The sequence below is a fragment of the Anas acuta genome, chromosome Z (genome assembly GCF_963932015.1).
Source record: "Anas acuta chromosome Z, bAnaAcu1.1, whole genome shotgun sequence".
Taxonomy (NCBI): domain Eukaryota; kingdom Metazoa; phylum Chordata; class Aves; order Anseriformes; family Anatidae; genus Anas; species Anas acuta.
This window is the reverse complement of record NC_089017.1, coordinates 30,671,653-30,689,269: the sequence shown is the minus strand read 5'-3', so window position 1 is coordinate 30,689,269 and position 17,617 is coordinate 30,671,653. Positions and strand designations below refer to the sequence as shown.

At 38.9% G+C, this 17,617-nt stretch overlaps 1 protein-coding gene across 6 annotated transcripts in view; it reads right to left on the bottom strand.

The window, feature by feature from the left end:
• Nucleotides 1–17,617, bottom strand: part of CNTLN (centlein) — a 202,699-nt gene that overhangs the window by 69,988 nt on the left and 115,094 nt on the right. For all 6 annotated transcript variants that reach the window (XM_068667749.1, XM_068667754.1, XM_068667751.1 and 3 more), the window contains 2 exons: nt 6,834–6,883; nt 1,686–1,768 (listed from right to left, as the gene is read on the bottom strand). In XM_068667749.1, coding sequence (XP_068523850.1) covers nt 1,686–1,768; nt 6,834–6,883 — 133 coding nt within the window. The remainder of the gene's footprint in view (nt 1–1,685; nt 1,769–6,833; nt 6,884–17,617) is intronic.

Genomic DNA, 17,617 nt, shown 5'->3' with positions numbered 1-17,617 from the left:
TTAATTTTTATTTTTTTTAAACTTAAAAAAAATCCATAAAATGGATATGGATATAATTCAGATAAATGAGAGGTCTCAACACAGAGGGAGCAAAAGCTGCTCAAACTTCCTATGTGTTTGTGAAGTTGATACCAAATTTTTGAGTTTGATAGCAGACATTCAATATGCATGCATATCCATTGCTACTTTCTTTGGCAGAAATTCATAGCACTCCCACAATGAACAGAGACTGTCTTATGGTTACATAAACTTATCAGATGAAATCAGGAGTAAAAGGATTTTTTGCACGTGCTTCAGTGAAATCAAGATTTATGATTAAACTACTAGTTTTTCTTTTCCTCTTCAATGGTAATGAGTACCAGCACCTTTCTTCAACCACTTTCCTAAACTGAGATTCTGCTATTGTTTTCTCAGATGTTTAGAGCAACCTTTTGCGCTCAGTAGCACTTAAAGTCATGTATGACAGCTGCAAGGAAACAAACAATGAATAGCTTCTACACCTATCCCTAAGGAACCATCATAACTCTGTATATCCATGGAGATAAAAATTATGTAGTAGTTGGCAAATAAAATTATAGTTCTGAAATATAGATGATAACCAAGCATAAACTGTGTGACATTTCAGATGGTAGTATTCAAATTATTTCAATTACTCACTCTACCTTAAGATAAATGAATGTGAGCACTTCCTATTCTGTGTGTTATTATTTTAACATGATGTTTGTCATTCAGTAATAACGAGATGACAGCCTTCATTGCCTGACCATATGGCAAGTGTTACAAGTATATGCAATCACATCATCTGCTGTAAATTACCATACTTCCTACAAGTTAATTCACAAATAAAAAACAAATAGACATACCCAAACTGACATTCAAAGTTATAGATTTGTTTTTATTCAATTTAAGAATGCTTTTAAAGATTTATAAGTAATTAAACAAATATTGTTTTGCAAAATGACAAATAAAAGGTATAATACTGTTTGAAGGATGTCTTTTCTTTGCAGCAAACAAAACATATGGTAAAATACAAGTGAGCCCTCTTAAGTGAACACCTGTTAACATACTAAACTACTTGTGTATATTACAAATATCAATACAAATAGCAACTAGTTAAGAGCATCTTGCTAGCGTACAAAGCAGAACATGTAGAATGTTGAGCAGTAAAGATTACATACGCATATTTGCTAAGCCAGAGAACATGAAATACATCCTCCACTATTTTGTGAAAAGTGATAAACCCACAAATGTAAAAAATACGTGCATATGCAATGTCCTAAATTTTATATAAAACAAGCATGGAATTTATCACTATTATGCATGTGTTTTATTCTGTTACATGAGATCTCTGTATATTAATACCTGCTATCATGTAAAGTTAAATACTCAGCAAATGAAATGCAAAATTCTGAACTTGAAAGTGGCAAATGCTAAAGATAATGAAACTCCTAATTTTGATAATCTGTCAGCTTCTATTATTTTACCTCTAACCATACTTTTAATTTACTGCAGTTATGTCATCCACATCCACAGCTAATTCATGAGAATTCATTTTTGACACAACTTTGTAAATCCATATTTTTGAATTACAAGAGGAGACTCATGGCCTAAATTCATGAGTAATAGCTTATATATATGATTCTTATGCTAGAATTTAGATCTATTTCCTGGGGTTGCTACTTTACCTTCTGTAACCTCTGATCGGAACTGTCTTTCTTTGGAGTACTGTTCTTGACCCCATCATCTTCACTACTTTTAAAAAGTATATCTACAAGAGAACAGATAATACATCCCTAGCAGAGAATAAATAATACAATGTGACAACTAGCATTTCACTAAAACAATATCTAGACATTTTAAGGAAATGAATTCTTCTGCAATTTTTTATAATACATTCTATTTTCTTGACAAGCATTTTGGTCAGTTTTTAAAGAGTGACCTCCTTTCAAAGTGTTCTGTCACGTAATTATGAATCTTTGCAGCATCACAGTATGTTTTTTTTTCAGGGTGCAAGCTTTTTCAAAGGTACAATAGATCTGCAGGTTAAAGATGCTGTACTTTCATTCCCATTTTTATTCCTTTATAGACTATTCCCTCTATGGCTTAAAAGCAGAATTCATTGCCTTTTTATCTACACAGTCACTACCAGTTTTGTTCTCTAGGTCTTGTCCCCTGCTAGGAGGATCAGAGTGATTGGTGAACAAAGCAAACAGTAACAGAATTAGGATAGATGAAAACTTTAAACCCCTTTTTTGTTAAGTGAAAGATCATGTACTTCACCAGATAAATCACGCAAACCTTTCCATCGTAATGCTGTGAATTCATAACAATTAGAAATTGATACAACTAATGAAAATGAACATGACTCTAAGCATCACTCTCAGAGACAACTATGTACTTTCAGTACGAAAAATCACAGAAGAAAGGACAACTTAAAAATTACATCTATATTCAGAGAACAGGATGTTAAGAAAAAGTTTATTAGTACGTGTAGTAAATCAGAAGTAAAATATGTTCTATTTAGATTTGAACTGAGAGTTTACCATTCACGAATTTCTCACTGCTTACAGAAAAGAGCAATTACACACCTCAGAAGGACCTTTTTTATTAGAATATTAAAAACATTCAAGAACAACAACAACAAAAAACACAACACTGTAAAAGCACCATAATATTCATGTTTCTCTTCTTCCCCCCAAATTAACTTTAAGAATTAATCTTAAGGGATAAGTATCTGTGCCACATGGTGAAGGTCTGCTTTAGAAGTATCATTTCAAACTACCAGCAGACATTGCAGGTCACTTAAAAACTTTTGATTTATAAACAAAGGAAGTGTAGAAGAAAACAGTGTTACTCTCTGTAGATTCACAATCCTCTTGATATAAACAGTGACTAACAAGTTTGTTAGAGTGAATTAGACCTTTCTTTTGTCTTTGGAACATGTCATGGCCAATTAATACTTCTGTATTCATGAAATAAATGGAGCACTATTCTAAAGATAATAAAAGCTGAAAAAGGTAAAACTATGCATCTGGGGAATATGTACCTTTACCTTGATATTAATATGTTAGTTCCCATGTTATTTCAGACTACAGTCCCCCAGCACAGTGGTACTGCATACATTTACAACATTCTTTAAGTAACACACAAAGATAATGTGAACATGCTTTTCATCTTTTTCTAAATATTCACTCATTTGAATGTCTGCTGTAGCTTTTATATCAGCATTTACTGTAATCCAGTGGAAAAAAAATAAAAAAAAAGATTTCCCATAGTCAAAGAAACTGATCAAAGCACACAAGGTGTTATGTTTATTATGTGGATGTATTAAAATAAAATTTACAACTCTATCTATAAATAAACATATTATATGCAGGAGAATAAAGAATACTACTTCAAAATAGAAAAAAATGCACACATTCAGTATTAACATAGAATTCAAAAGCAAAATAAATAATTAAAAAAAAAAAAAGGCAAAGGTCACTGATGCATAACCCTTTATATTAAGCAGAAAATAAATGCCCTATTCAACCCTTTCCTCGCCTCCCTCTTCTCTCCTCTCCCTCCTCCCTCCCCCCCCCCCCCCTCTAATTGATATGTAATTGTTCACAGGAAATGGTTAGGGAGGCAATGAAACTGTATTACTTATAATTTGGTGCCTGTCTAAGACAGCAGGAAGATTCATCACATCAGTCTGTTCAGTAAGATATAGGATCTACCTACCATATTCCTACTAGAAAAAATACCAAGTTATCCCTCACGGAATAGACCCCGCAAGTCATAAAACCCACAATCTTCAGTCAGCAAATTATGATGGCCTTACATAGGTAAACTTAGGTCCCACCAAAACAAAATAAACAACTGTGCAACAAAACACTTCATTTCTAATTAATAGTCACCGAAACTGTCCATCAAGTACCTTGGCATGGCTGCCAAGATGGTACTTGCACAAACTCCTTTTACAGAGGAAAAAAAAGCTATCAGATTTTTATTATTTTTTAAGAGTGGTGTCAGTCATAGAACACCTACGTAAACTCACAACAGAATGAGATCCTAGACTCAAGAATGCACCAAGGCAGAAAAGCCACTGTGTTACTGATTTCACAGAATCACAGAATTGTAGGGTATGGAAGGGACCTCAGGTGATCATCAGGTCCAACCCCGCTGCCAAAGCAGGTTCCCTAAAGCAGGTTGCCCAGGTAGGCATCCAGACGGGCCTTGAATATCTCCAGAGAATGAGACTCCACAACCTCCCTGGGTTGTTCCCATGCTCTGTCACCCTCACTATGAAGAAGTTCTTTTCAGCACCATCGTGTGATGATGCTGAACTTCCTGTGATCCATTTTGTGGCCATTGCTCCTTGTCCTGTCCTCACAGAAAGACCACTGTGAAGATCAGAAGATGAGAAACTGTTGTCACTTATAAACTGGGAACACGACAGATTGAGAAGGACTTTCAAAATGAAAGAAGTCTTTGAATCGCCTCCCTAAAGAGACAAAGGGACAACAGCTTACCCGCTTTTAATAAGGTGATTGCTATTTTTTTGAATGGGAATAGATGGACCTATTTTCCTGCTTTTGGAGGAAAGGGCATGAGTCAATGCCAACACATTCTCTACAATCATGCACATTCTCTACAATCATGCATGTGTAATTATGTGAACAGTGAGGCAAATATTTGGATTTCATGAACACTGAAAAATAATTTGCATCAGCAAAATAGACAACTCAGACAACTGAGTTAGAACAGACAGAAACTGGGAATGACAAGAGTACTTTTCCCAAACTTTCATTCTTGGCCAGTAGGGTTTGAAAATGGTACAAAATGCAACAAAGCTATCCATCACTTCCTGACAAATACAACTGGTATCTAATCAAGTAAAACAATAGTCCCTAACATTTTTAATCCAAAGAAGCTCAGTTGTTTTTTCCAGAATTTACTCCTTGATGTTAGAATGTCTGATGGAAACAGGTAGCTGCTAAGGTGGAGGTGAATTCCATCATTGTTTATAAGCTGGGCAATTTCTTGTCAGGTTTCCTTTTAGAAAAGAAAACATATATTCCCAGGCTGCAAACAAGTGTATTCAGGCCATATCAAGTTCGGTCTCTCAGCAAATGCCAGATAATAGTTAGGACATTTTACTTTCATTCAGGAAGATGAAGGGACTTAAAACCCATTTTAGGGCAGAGGGTACATGGACCTTTTTCGTTCATGACCAAGAATTTCTCAAAAACACTCATTTATGCTCTAAGACAGCCATCCAGCCTCAGTCTTTTTAGCATATTCTTCCAGAAAATGTCAATCAACTGATGAAAGTGTCTACAGCACTGCAATATCCTAGCATTTGCAAAAGGAACAACATGGAAATTACTTTTTACAGACTGGATGAGTAAGTATTCTCTTATACCTCAGTTGGTAAAAGTTTGGAAATGAATGGAATCAACTCAGCCTTGAGTACTAGGAAAACATGTTGCTTAATGCATATCATCAGACATGATTTTGTAACTTAGCAAAAAAAAAAATATCCAGTTCATCTAAATGATACAACAAACAACAACAAATAAGGATATATTTTAATCTAGAAAGATAATGAAAAAAAAAAAAAAGACTAGCTGCTAAAGCGCTAAACATGTCAAGAGCTGGCAGTTTCTGGGATCTGACTGTTTTTTGGAAACACATGGTTATTGCTCAGCAGGCCCTCAAGTCTTTCTCGCTGCTGGTTGCCTTTCCACTTCTCTTTGTGCAAAGACTGACTAAATTGGCAAAAACAAAACAGCGATTTTTAAAGTTGGCATTTGAAACCTTCACTAGGTTCCTTAAGCTCTATCTGGGGCTATGAAAGTAACACATATGAAGTAACACAAAAGAAAACAATGACGCTCCATCATTAGCAGCTGAAGATTTCCACTAAATCTTACATGATTTATAAAAAAACTAACAGTAAAGGGAAAAAATGTTTTTGTACATTCAATTGCCTGATGTTATAAAAAAAAAAAAAAAGAAAGAAACAGAAAACTGCAGAAAAATGAGATCAAGAATGGTGAGGCTTTATTTCCAAATCATGGCTTTTAGTATAGTACTTCCCCAAGACTTTTACTCTCTCCTTTTGAACAAAACTGTGCAAAAGGAATTCACCACATACCCAGTTGAACTGTAACTATGCATTGTTGAATACTTCTCCCAAAGCATTCAAGAACAGCAAACAATACACCAAATCAGAATGACAAAGAATCTGTGGTAATATACTACCTATCTGACTAGGAAAGAACCACCTTCACCGAACCATCAACTACTGTACAGTTTATTAAGTTATAACAGAAGTTATCCATGAACAATTCTTATAAGATTTCCACCATTCTAACTTCATTTCAAATCCACATACTTTGTGAGACTAGTATTAAAAAAGAAGTCTGAATGAGCATGAAATTTCTGTATCGTTGTGCTGCAAAACCCATTTCAGATTCTGGCGAAAGCTTCATAAACAAATAAACATGTTTTAGATTTTACACACACACACATATATATACACAGATATTTTAAACATAAAAAAAAAATGTATATGTTCTGCACACACACAAAATAAATTTAACAGTTTATGCCTACATGTAAAAATTATTGATTTCATAGGCATATGGGAGACCTAAGGGAAAGCATACTTTTAAATAAGACTATGTATTTACGAATAGAAAATGCACGTTCAAGAAAAAGAAAAAAAAAACACATTTGGAGCGAAAATAACCTTAAGACTAGTATTTCTATTAGCCTATGTATATACATATAAAATACCTGTTTCTTGTTGCAAACATAGTTGAACTCCTGTATTCTAAACTTACCCATAGATTGGTGTACCTTCATCTGATCTAATTCCTCTTCAAGATTTTGTCTTCAAAAGAGTAAACAGAAAAAAAGTAAGAATGATGAAACAACCATATATCTGCCACTGAGACTATTAAAACAAAATTAAACCAAAAACACATAAATATATTGAGGGGAAAAAGTTGTCAACACCCAGGAACTCTTCTAATTTGATGACATCCAGCATACTTCAAACATAAAGAGTCATTAGTACAATAGCTCATTAAAACTTATAAACCTGAATTTATAAAATTCAGATGTAATGTTGGTGGTAACATACACTACAAAGTTTCAGCTAGTCCTTTTTAGGTAAGGAAATACCAGAGCTAAAACCATGGAATCCTGTTTGTGGAGGAGTAAATGGTAAGCCTCAGGGGAAAGCACCAGTCCACCTTATACGGATAAATCTTACCATTCCTCTTTGTCCAGCAACTATTTGAAAAAACTTATTGACAGAATCTGTCCCTGCCTTTTCTAGCTTTGATCTGCCACTATATTACTAGTATAGTCTATTCTGTAGTATCAAGCAGCTAAGGTCTGTACTGCAAATCACATGAATTACTGAAGTGGTGTTTAATGTTTTATAAAATTACTTATATATAAAGTTGCCAGGATAACAATGCTAAAGCTTCAAAGTCAAATTGGGAAATGCTAGAATTAACCATATTACTTTGAATGGCACATTTATATTTGTGTTTTCTGACCTAATCTTTAAACACATAGTTGTAGACTATTTTAGCAATAAGATGTGACCTTTTTTAGGTTAGGATCCTACAGAACAGATAGCAGTCATTTAATATGCAGAACATACTTAAAATATAACCTCACACCCTGTACACACACACACACACATTATTGTAGGTCTGCTCTGAAGGCTGGATTGCTGAACTCCTCACAGCCATTTTTGGTGTACTCAAAACAGCAGCAACTAAATGCTTCATAAGAGATTAATTTTCTCTACAAAATCCCTCTGAGATGAGACAAAAGAAAATCAGGACAAAATACCTGCTAACTTCAGGAATGGGTTTAAAAATGAGTCTTCTGTTTTTTAAAGCACTTTATATGTTTAACGCTTTTCTCAGCTGTAAATCTAAGTACTGCAATTCACATCCCCCAGTCTCACTTGGAAATCGTCATAAATACAAAGAAAATGAGAAACACACACAAAAATAAAGTAACTTGTTTTGCATGACACATGACTACAGCTATTTTGAGGATCACTCAGCTTCACAGGTTGACTTTCTTTGCTCTTCATTCATTCTCCATGCCTCAGTCATCATTAACATTGTAATAAATGACCACAGTGGCCTTTACCCCTACACTAACTGCTTCTCATTGCAAGCTACTCACCTTGTGAAATGAATGGCATGCTACAGACTTGTAAACACATTGCATATATAATTAAAGACTATATTTAACATTGTATGTTCTCTATGTACAGAGAACAGGAGGCTGGTAGAGGCTGGTGACAACGGGTGTCCTTCAGGGGTCTGTCTTGGGACCAGTGCTGTTTAATGTATTCATCAATGACATAGACAGCGGGATCGAGTGCACTCTCAGCAAGTTTGCAGATGACACCAAGCTGAGTGGCGTGGTTGATACCAAAGAAGGAAGAGATGCCATCCAAAGGGACCTGGACAGCCCGGAGAAGTGGACCCATGTGAACTACATGAGGTTCAACAAAGTGCAAGGTGCTGCACCTGAGTCAGGGCAATCCCAGACCTGAGCACAGACTGGGAGAAGAATTCACTGAGAAGGTGAGTTCTTCTGAGAAGGTTCTGCAAAGAAGGACCTGGGGGTTCTGGTGGACAAAAAGCTCGACATGAGCCAGCAGTGTGTGTTTGCAGCCCAGAAGTCCTAGGCTGAATCAGCAGAGGAGTAGTCAGTGGGTGGAGGGAGGGGTTGTGCCCCTCTGCTCTGCCCTTGTGAGGCCCCACCTGGAGTGCTGCACCTAGGTCTGGGCCCCCAGCACAAGGATGTGGGGCTGTTAGAGGGGCTCCAGAGGAGGGCCACAAAGGTGCTCAGAGGGCTGATCTCCAGGATGACGAGACCTCTCTGTGGCCTTTCAATACGTAAAGGGGACTTACAAAAAAAAAAGATGAGGGTGACTTTTTCACAGGCAGATAGTGATAGGACAAGGGGCAATGGTATTAAACTGAAAGAGAGAGATTTAGATTAGAGATAAGGAGAAAATTCTTCACTCAGAGGGTGCTGAGGCACTGGCACAGGCTGCCCAGAGAAGTTGTGGATGCCCCATCCCTGGAGGTATTCAAGGCCAGGCTGGATGGGGCTTTGAGCAGCCTGGTCTGGTGGGAGGTGTCCCTGCCCGTGGCAGGGGGTTTGGAACTGGATGGTCTTTAAGATCCCTTCCAACCCAACCATTCTGTGATTCTATGATATGAATGCAAGGGAGTGAATTAAAGTTATTTTAGAATCCTTCCTGTACCTTTCTCTTCTGACCATGTTAGTTTTCAGCTTTAAAAATATTATTTGAGGGAACACATTTATGGACATATAAACGCACACACTTGTATACTGACCCCCTACAGACTAGCTAAGTGGCAAACAAACAATACTTGTAAAAGATTTTTAAAAATAGTAAACATAGACAAAAATTTTTAGAGTGATAAGAGACCTGGAAGCAAAGAAATCATCTGAAATAAGTAAAGGCGTGGGTTTATTCTGTGACTATTTTAAGCACTTCCAATTAAATTCATTTGTCTTTGAAACAGACTTCCACAAAAGTTACGGTATATCTCAGCTGGAAATATTTCAGACTAGCCTAGAGAAGAAATTGCAAGGTATAATACAGGATCCAGTCCGTATAAGTCATTGAATGGCTTGCATGAATGTTAGAAATGGTCCCATGGGCCATCCATGGGTCCTGATGGGATGCATCCTTGTGTGCTAAGGGAGCTGGCAGAGGTGATTGTCAAACCACTCTCTATCATCTTCAAAAGGTCTTGGAGAACAAGAGAGGTTCCGGAAGACTGGAGGATAGCCAATGTCACTCTGGTCTTCAAGAAGGGCAAGAAAGAAGATCCGGGAAACTACAGACCAGTCAGTCTCACCTCTGTTCCTGGAAAGGTGTTGGAACTTGTTCTGGATGCCATCTCCAAGCAATTGGAAGAGAAGAAGGTTATGAGGAGTAGTCTGCATGGATTCAGCAAGGGAAAGTCGTGCTCGACCAATCTCGTTGCCTTCTATGATGGCATCACCAGCTGGGTAGATGAGGGGAGAGCAATGGATGTCATCTACCTTGACTTTAGCAAGGCTTTCGATACTGTCTCTCATGACATCCTGATAGCAAAGCTGAGAAAGTGTGGGATAGAGGAGTGGACAGTAAGGTGGGTTGAGAACTGGCTGACTGGCCGAGCTCAGAGGGTGGTGATCGGCGGCACAGAGTCCGGCTGGAGACCTGTGACTAGTGGTGCTCCCCAGGGGTCAGTGCTGGGTCTGGTCTTGTTCAACATCTTCATCGATGGCCTTGATGAGGGAATAGTGTCTGCCCTCAGCAGGTACACCGATGACACAAAGCTGGGAAGAGTGGCTGACACACCAGAAGGCTGTGCTGCCATTCAGCGAGACCTGGACTGGATGGAGAGATGGGCAGGAAGAAACCAAATGAGATTTAATAAGAGCAAGTGTAGAGTCCTGCACCTGGGAAGGAACAACCTGAAGCATCAGTACAGGCTGGGGGACGACCTGCTGGAGAGAAGGACCTGTGGGTCCTGGTGGACAACAGGTTGACCATGAGCCAGCAGTGTGCCCTTGTGGCCAAGAAGGCCAATGGGATCCTCGCGTGCATTAGAAGGAGCGTGGCCAGCACGTCAAGGGAGGTGATCCTCCCCCTCTACTCTGCCCTGCTCAGGCCTCACCTGGAGTACTGTGTCCAGTTCTGGGCTCCCCAGTACAAAAAAAGACAGGGATCTCCTGGAAAGAGTCCAGTGGAGGGCCACTAAGATGATACAGGGCCTGGAGCATCTTCTCTATCACAGAATCACAGAATCATCTAGGTTGGAAGAGACCTCCAAGACCACCGAGTCCAACTTCTGACATAACACTAAACTATAGGTCCTCCACTAAACCATATCACTAAGATCGACATCTAAATGTCTTTTAAAGACTTACAGGGATGGTGACTCCACCACTTCCCTGGGCGGCCCATTCCAATGCCTAACAACCCTTTCAGTAAAGAAGTTCTTCCTAATATCCAACCTAAACCACCACTGACGCAACTTGAGCCCATTCCCCCTCGTCCTGTCACCAGGCATGTGGGAGAACAGACCAACCCCCACCTCGCTACAGCCTCCTTTAAGGTACCTGTAGAGAGCGATAAGGTCGCCCCTGAGCCTCCTTTTCTCCAGGCTGAACAAGCCCAGCTCCCTCAGCTGCTCCTCGTAGGACTTGTTCTCCAGGCCCCTCACCAGCTTCGTCGCCCTTCTCTGGGCCCGCTCAAGCACCTCGATGTCCTTCTTGTAGCGAGGGGCCCAAAACTGAACACAGTACTCGAGGTGCGGCCTCACCAGAGCCGAGTACAGGGGGACGATCACCTCCCTAGCCCTGCTGGTCACACTGCTTCTGATATAAGCCAGGATGCTGTTGGCCTTCTTGGCCACCTGAGCACACTGCTGGCTCATATTCAGCTGACTATCCACCAATACTCCCAGGTCCTTCTCTGCCTGGCAGCTCTCCAACCACTCATCTCCCAGCCTGTAGCTCTGCTTGGGGTTATTGCGCCCCAGGTGCAGGACCCAGCACTTGGGCTTGTTGAACTTCATACAGTTGACCTCAGCCCAAAGTGTGGGAGACAAAGGGATTTGGCCAACCTCTCTTTTCAGTGGTTTGTGGGACAGGACAAGGGGCAATGGCCACAAAATGGATCACAGGAAGTTCTGCACCAACATGCGAAAGAACTTCTTCACAGTGAGGGTGACGGAGCACTGGGACAGGCTGCCCAGGGAGGTTGTGGAGTCTCCTTCTCCTTTAAGGCCCGTCTGGATGCCTACCTGGGCAACCTGCTCTAAGGAACCTTGGCAGGGCGATTGGACCTAATGATCTCTTGAGGCCCCTTTCAACCTCTACATTTCTGTGATTCTGTGAAATGCCCAACTGAGTCATTTGACCAGGGCTGGATCCATCCACCACCAGTGCTCTGTCTCCAGCAGAGGCAAAAGCAGATGTTACTTCAGGAGAGTGCAGAAGCCTAACTATTTCTGTAGTCTGATCCCAATTTTTCCATACTGAAAATGGCACCTAAGCACTTCCTTTTTTTTTTTTTCTCTACTTTAACTGGCTCTCTGTTGCTAAAAGTATCTCCTCCAATCCAACAGAAATGTGATTTCTTTATAGCCTTTCATGTGTAGCCTTGTCAAAGGCTTTTAGAAAATACAGGTTAGATTTTATCTATGTGGTTACTGTCACCCTTCTGCAATTCCAGTAGGTTAAGAAAACAGTTTCCCTTTACAGAAGTCACACTAGGTCCTTCCCAACAAAATTGAGTTGATCTGTGTTCATTGATCTCTCTCCCTCTCCTTCCATCTCATTTTAAGGACAGACTGCCATGTTCCCAAGTATGGAAGCAGTCAGGCTTACTGGTCTGGAGCTCCCTCTGGAGCTCTTTTTGTAGATGGGATTTAACAGTGGCAACATGCCGGTCCACTGGCACAGTGGCTGTTTACAATGAGGTTCCAGTTCAGTAATTTCATACTTGAACTTCCTCATACTCACTGGGTGTGAAGATATTACCATCAAGACATTAACAACTGGCTTATCTACTTGGCCTCAGTATTGCTGTATGGTTATTTCAAACAAATCTAACACTTCTGGTCTATCTACTAGAAAGAACAGAGGGGCTGTTGACATTTTCCTGGCATCTTCAGCAGAGAAGGCTGATGCAAAGATTCACTGACATACTCTTTTATGGCCTTGTAATCCTAGTGTATCCTTTTACACTGTTACCATTAAGCAAACCTAAAAGTTTCTTAATTGGCTTATTTTTCACATCATTTAAGCAGAATTACACTGACGTAGTTTAGGCATCCTTAAAAAACACTTTTGAAGAATTCTTTTAGCTTTCTCATCTTTCTTCTTGCCTTTAAACTGACATTTTTTATTGGTTTTCCTGTTTGCACCAAAACAAGCTTAAGCTTTAAATGTTGTGTTGTTTGTTTTTTTTTCTTTCTATGTGGTCCACATAAGCTACCCAGTTGAGCTGCTTTGTTTTTTGTTTGGTTGATTGTTTTTATTAACTCTTAAAAAAAAATGCAATAAATATTTTAGTTGGGTTTCCAATTTATTACCTTCTTAGCAGTCTCCAATTGTCTATAGGCTTTCTGTCTTGGTATGGGGGGGAAGACATCTACTTGCTTCATTTTTGTGTGGTTCTCTTTCTGGAAAGTGAATACTGACAGCTCGCTTGACTTGGTCTGCTCTCTTCTGCTAGTATTTAAATATAATTTAAATATATATACACATATATATATATATATGTAAGAGGCAAACATCACTTGAACCCACCTTCACTACGGACTGGATATGGGGAGCTACAGGCCTCACCTCTGCTCCTAGGAAAGTTACAAATCAAATCATCCTGGAAAATGTTTCAATGTTTCTAGCCACATGATTGTCAGGAAGGTGATTCAAAACAGACAGTATGGATTTATCAAAGAAAAATCTTGCTTGACTAACTTGACTGCCATCTAGAAAGAGATGATTAGCTTTGAGAATAAAAGGAAAGCAGGTGCCCTGCATACACTGAATTTGTCCAGGCCTCTGAGAGAGCCTCCCACCTCCTTACTGCTAAACAACTGAGATGTAGAATTGCAAAATAGGTGAGATTTCTGGAAAATTTTCTGGATTGCCAGGCTCAAAGGGTTATGATCAAACGTATCACTCACAGGGATCCATACCAGAGCTAGAACTTTTTAACGTCTTTATGAAAAACCTAAATGATGGGTTAGGGTACCTCCCAGCAAGTTCACAGATGATATAAAGCTAAGAGGAGCAACTGAGGGCTGGACAGCTGCTATTCAGGAAGACTTCAACAGGCAGAAAAAATGGGCTGAAGGGAACCTCGTGAAGCTCACCAAAGGCAAACTCCTGCCAGAACAACCCAGTGCAACAGTACAGCCTCAAAGACCTCTAGGTCTGAGCAACTGGTTGAATATGAGTCAACAGCATGCCTTTGTGTCATCTTCAATCTTACTATGACTTACTATTAGAATATAGGGCTTTAATTCAAAAAAGTACATACTGCTGCCATTTTTCTGTAACAGTTGTATAATGCTACACTTAAAAAATCCTTTTTATACTGTACCAGTCTCTAACCATGTAATCCTTCTCTGTCCTTGCTGCAAACAGGGACTACAACATTCCTGGGCAACACTGTATCCCACAGATTACATTCCTTCTTCCAGGTCTCCAAGATACCTAATGTGTCAGGATTGTCACCTGATGCCAAAAAGCTCAGCTGATTTTTTTGGCTTCTAGCAGTAGCATAGACGTCCTTGTATATCATTTCTTCATTCTGTTGCTTAATAAGCCAGTCAACAAGTAGTACATACAATATCTTTAGAAAGCCTTCCTTATCTTTCGTAACCTCCCACTAACAGCACCAGCTTCCATCTATCCTTAAAAGAGTCCATTTGATACAGACACTTTCTTGGTACAAAAGGATGTACATAGACAGCAGGACTCATCTCTTTGTGGCCTCCTCATCTAAGAGAACATATTCCTCCATGCAATAGCACATACAGAAGATGTCTTCCATGTAGATAATGATACATGTACACATCACTGTGTAACAAACTGAAATAATTACATCCACTAGTGGGACTGCTACCTTCATCCTGAGCTAAATATTTCTTAAATCGAAGGAAGCTTATGCAGATACACCTTCAATTTCTGATCTAATTACTTTCCTATCCTATCCTTATTAGCTAGTGAACTGTTTGCTTGGTTTATTTAATCTCTGAAGTACTACGATCTTTCTTTCATAAACTTTGTAATTCTTCAATGCAGAGATTATGCGACTCAAGGCCAAACTTAGCATTGAGCTAAGAATTTAAGTAATCTAAGAACATACTCTATACTGTTTCTTACCCAATCTTTTCTTTTTAAAAAATAAATGTACTACAGCATGACACCTTCAAGCCTTATCTGCTCCAAAACTTTAAGACAAATACAGTGCTAACAAAAAATTAATGTATAATCTGTATGGTTTTGGTGAATACCACACTAATTTTACAAATTCAGAAGACAACAAAGGAAAATACAAATTGCTGTTTCTTTATAACACGACTGTCTGCATTCAACTATTTATTTTTTATTATTCATAAATCTTTTTACATTTCAAGATAAAAAGCAGTGCAATACCTGCAACATGAACCACATACAAAAGCAGTTAGCCCTTCCTTTTTTTTTGTTGTTCCCAACTCAGCAGTAAAATGTGCTCTTATACATGTGAATATTTTTTGACACACTAGTCTAGCTAGTATTTGTATATATAAAAAAAGCATCTGTCCAATCTAGTTCAGTTGTCTACAATTCACAACAAGAATACTATAGCCTGCATATTTTGTCAAAAGAGAGCAGCTCAAGAAAAAGAGGAAAGGATGTAATCTGGTCTTCTTTGCAGAGGTAGAATGATTGCAACTTTCCCCAGGAACAAGTGAATATGATCAGTTGGAGGAAGCATCAAAGAAGGGTCAAGTGAGAAACTTCCTGAGGAACAAGATGGGACTTTGAGGAATTCAAGGTAACTGAAGTCACATAAAACTGCTCAAGTATAATGCAACACTCAAAGAAATGATTCAACCTGAAAAAAAGGAATGGGGGGGTGGGGAGAGAAGTACTTTTGACCCTTTCATTTACACAATCACCTCACTTTAAGAAGATAGCGTTAGCTTGTGTCTAGTGGAATTTACAGTTATCATTTGAAAACCTTTGGTACATTTTCTTAAAACTGTATCTGTCAAGACAAAACGGATCTTCATCTGGGCTTCATCTTGTACCAGATTAGGTACTTGAAGAGAACTGTGATCCAGCTGCATGGATTCTAGTGACATGAGATGCCTCCCTCACTTACTAAGGGTGAAAGAGGGATTGCCTCTGCAATCCTTCATCTCAAAGGATCAAAAATAAGCTCTGTGTGTGGTAATGAAGAATACTAACCTACTAGAACTAGAGTCAGAACAGCAGCATCAAAGTTCAGATACTGTGAATAACAGCTTTCAAAACTCTTAGAAGATCAAGACAGTATTTGCTATAATTATCTTGAGCATATATTCACTGATTTGCTGCAGTTTTTTGCTTGGTCATTTTTGATTAACACATCAAAAAATGGAAAGAAAAAACGCTTAAGGTTTTGATACTAACTGAAAAGGGATTTTTTTAGGGCATTGAAAAACTTGTGTTTGATTTACCAAGTGCTGAGCAAAGGGCATCGTGTTTATGTCATCTGAAAAGATCCAAGACATAAACTGAAGCTGAGAGACGGAATCTTTGAAGATATTTCTACAGTGGAAAGGTAGTTTCTCTGTAAAGTGTTTCTAGCTGATTATAGTCTCGAGGCACAGATACTGAAAAGAATTCTTTCAACATTAGTACATGCCTCCTCCATCTTTGCTAGTAGAAGTACTGAGAGTTAAGGTAGGCAATTTTGAAGATGATGTATATTTTAGATGTCTCGTATAAATCTCCATATAACTGTGCTTTTGGAATTTATTTATTTATTTTAGGATTGATCAACAAATTTCATATTTTACAATTACATACAACTACAAGGCTGACTTTAAAAAAAAAAGAGTAGCATACTTTAAAATTTTTGGATGATATCAAACATTTTTTTTCCTCTTAAGTAGTTTTAAGAAAACAGAAAAATTATCTTTTCACTTTATGATTCATTATCTTTCCTGTTTCAGATTATAATAATGGGTAGAACAAGTATTTGAGCATCTCTTCTCTCAGTAGGGAAATTCATCACTTAGGAACTCTGTGAGAAGAACAGATCTACAAAAATACGGAAACAGTCAACTGTCTGCTTTATAAAGCAGTAACACAGAACACAGAGGATGCTTTCAGCTTCACAAGTCTCCTAAGGACAATATTTACTTGAAAAACAGGGTGTTTCCTAGCTCTCTTTTTCATAATAAGTATGTTTTTGCTTAAGCAAGCAAATACAGAAATATAGCATACAACATTTATAAATGCTGTAAGGGAAAAAATATTTTCTTCCATTTCTTGCCTTTGTAAAAGTAAATTCCAGGTCCTTCTCCAGCTTTGTAGCCCTTGTCTGGACATGTTCCAGGGCCTCAGTGTCCCTCTTGTAGAGAGGAGCCCGAAGCTGAACACAGTACTTGAGGTGCGGCCTCACCAGAATAGGGGAATCACCTCCCTGGTCCTGCTGGCTACACTATTCCTGATACAAGCCAGGATACCATTGGCCTTATTAGCCACCTGAGCACACTGCTGGCTAATGTTCAGGCGAGCATCAATTAGCACCCCCAGATCTTTTTCGTCTACACAGCTTTCCAGCCACTCTGTTCCAGGCCTGTAGCGCTTCATGGGGTTGTTGTGGCCAAAGTGCAGGGCCTGGCACTTAGCCATGTTGAAACTCATCCCATCATCTTCAAACTTGCTGAGAGTGCACTTAATTCCCTCGTACAAATCATCAATACACATATTAAAGAGGATGGGCCCCAACACCAACCCCTGGGGATCACCACCGGTGCCTGGTCACCTGCTGGATTTCACTCCATTC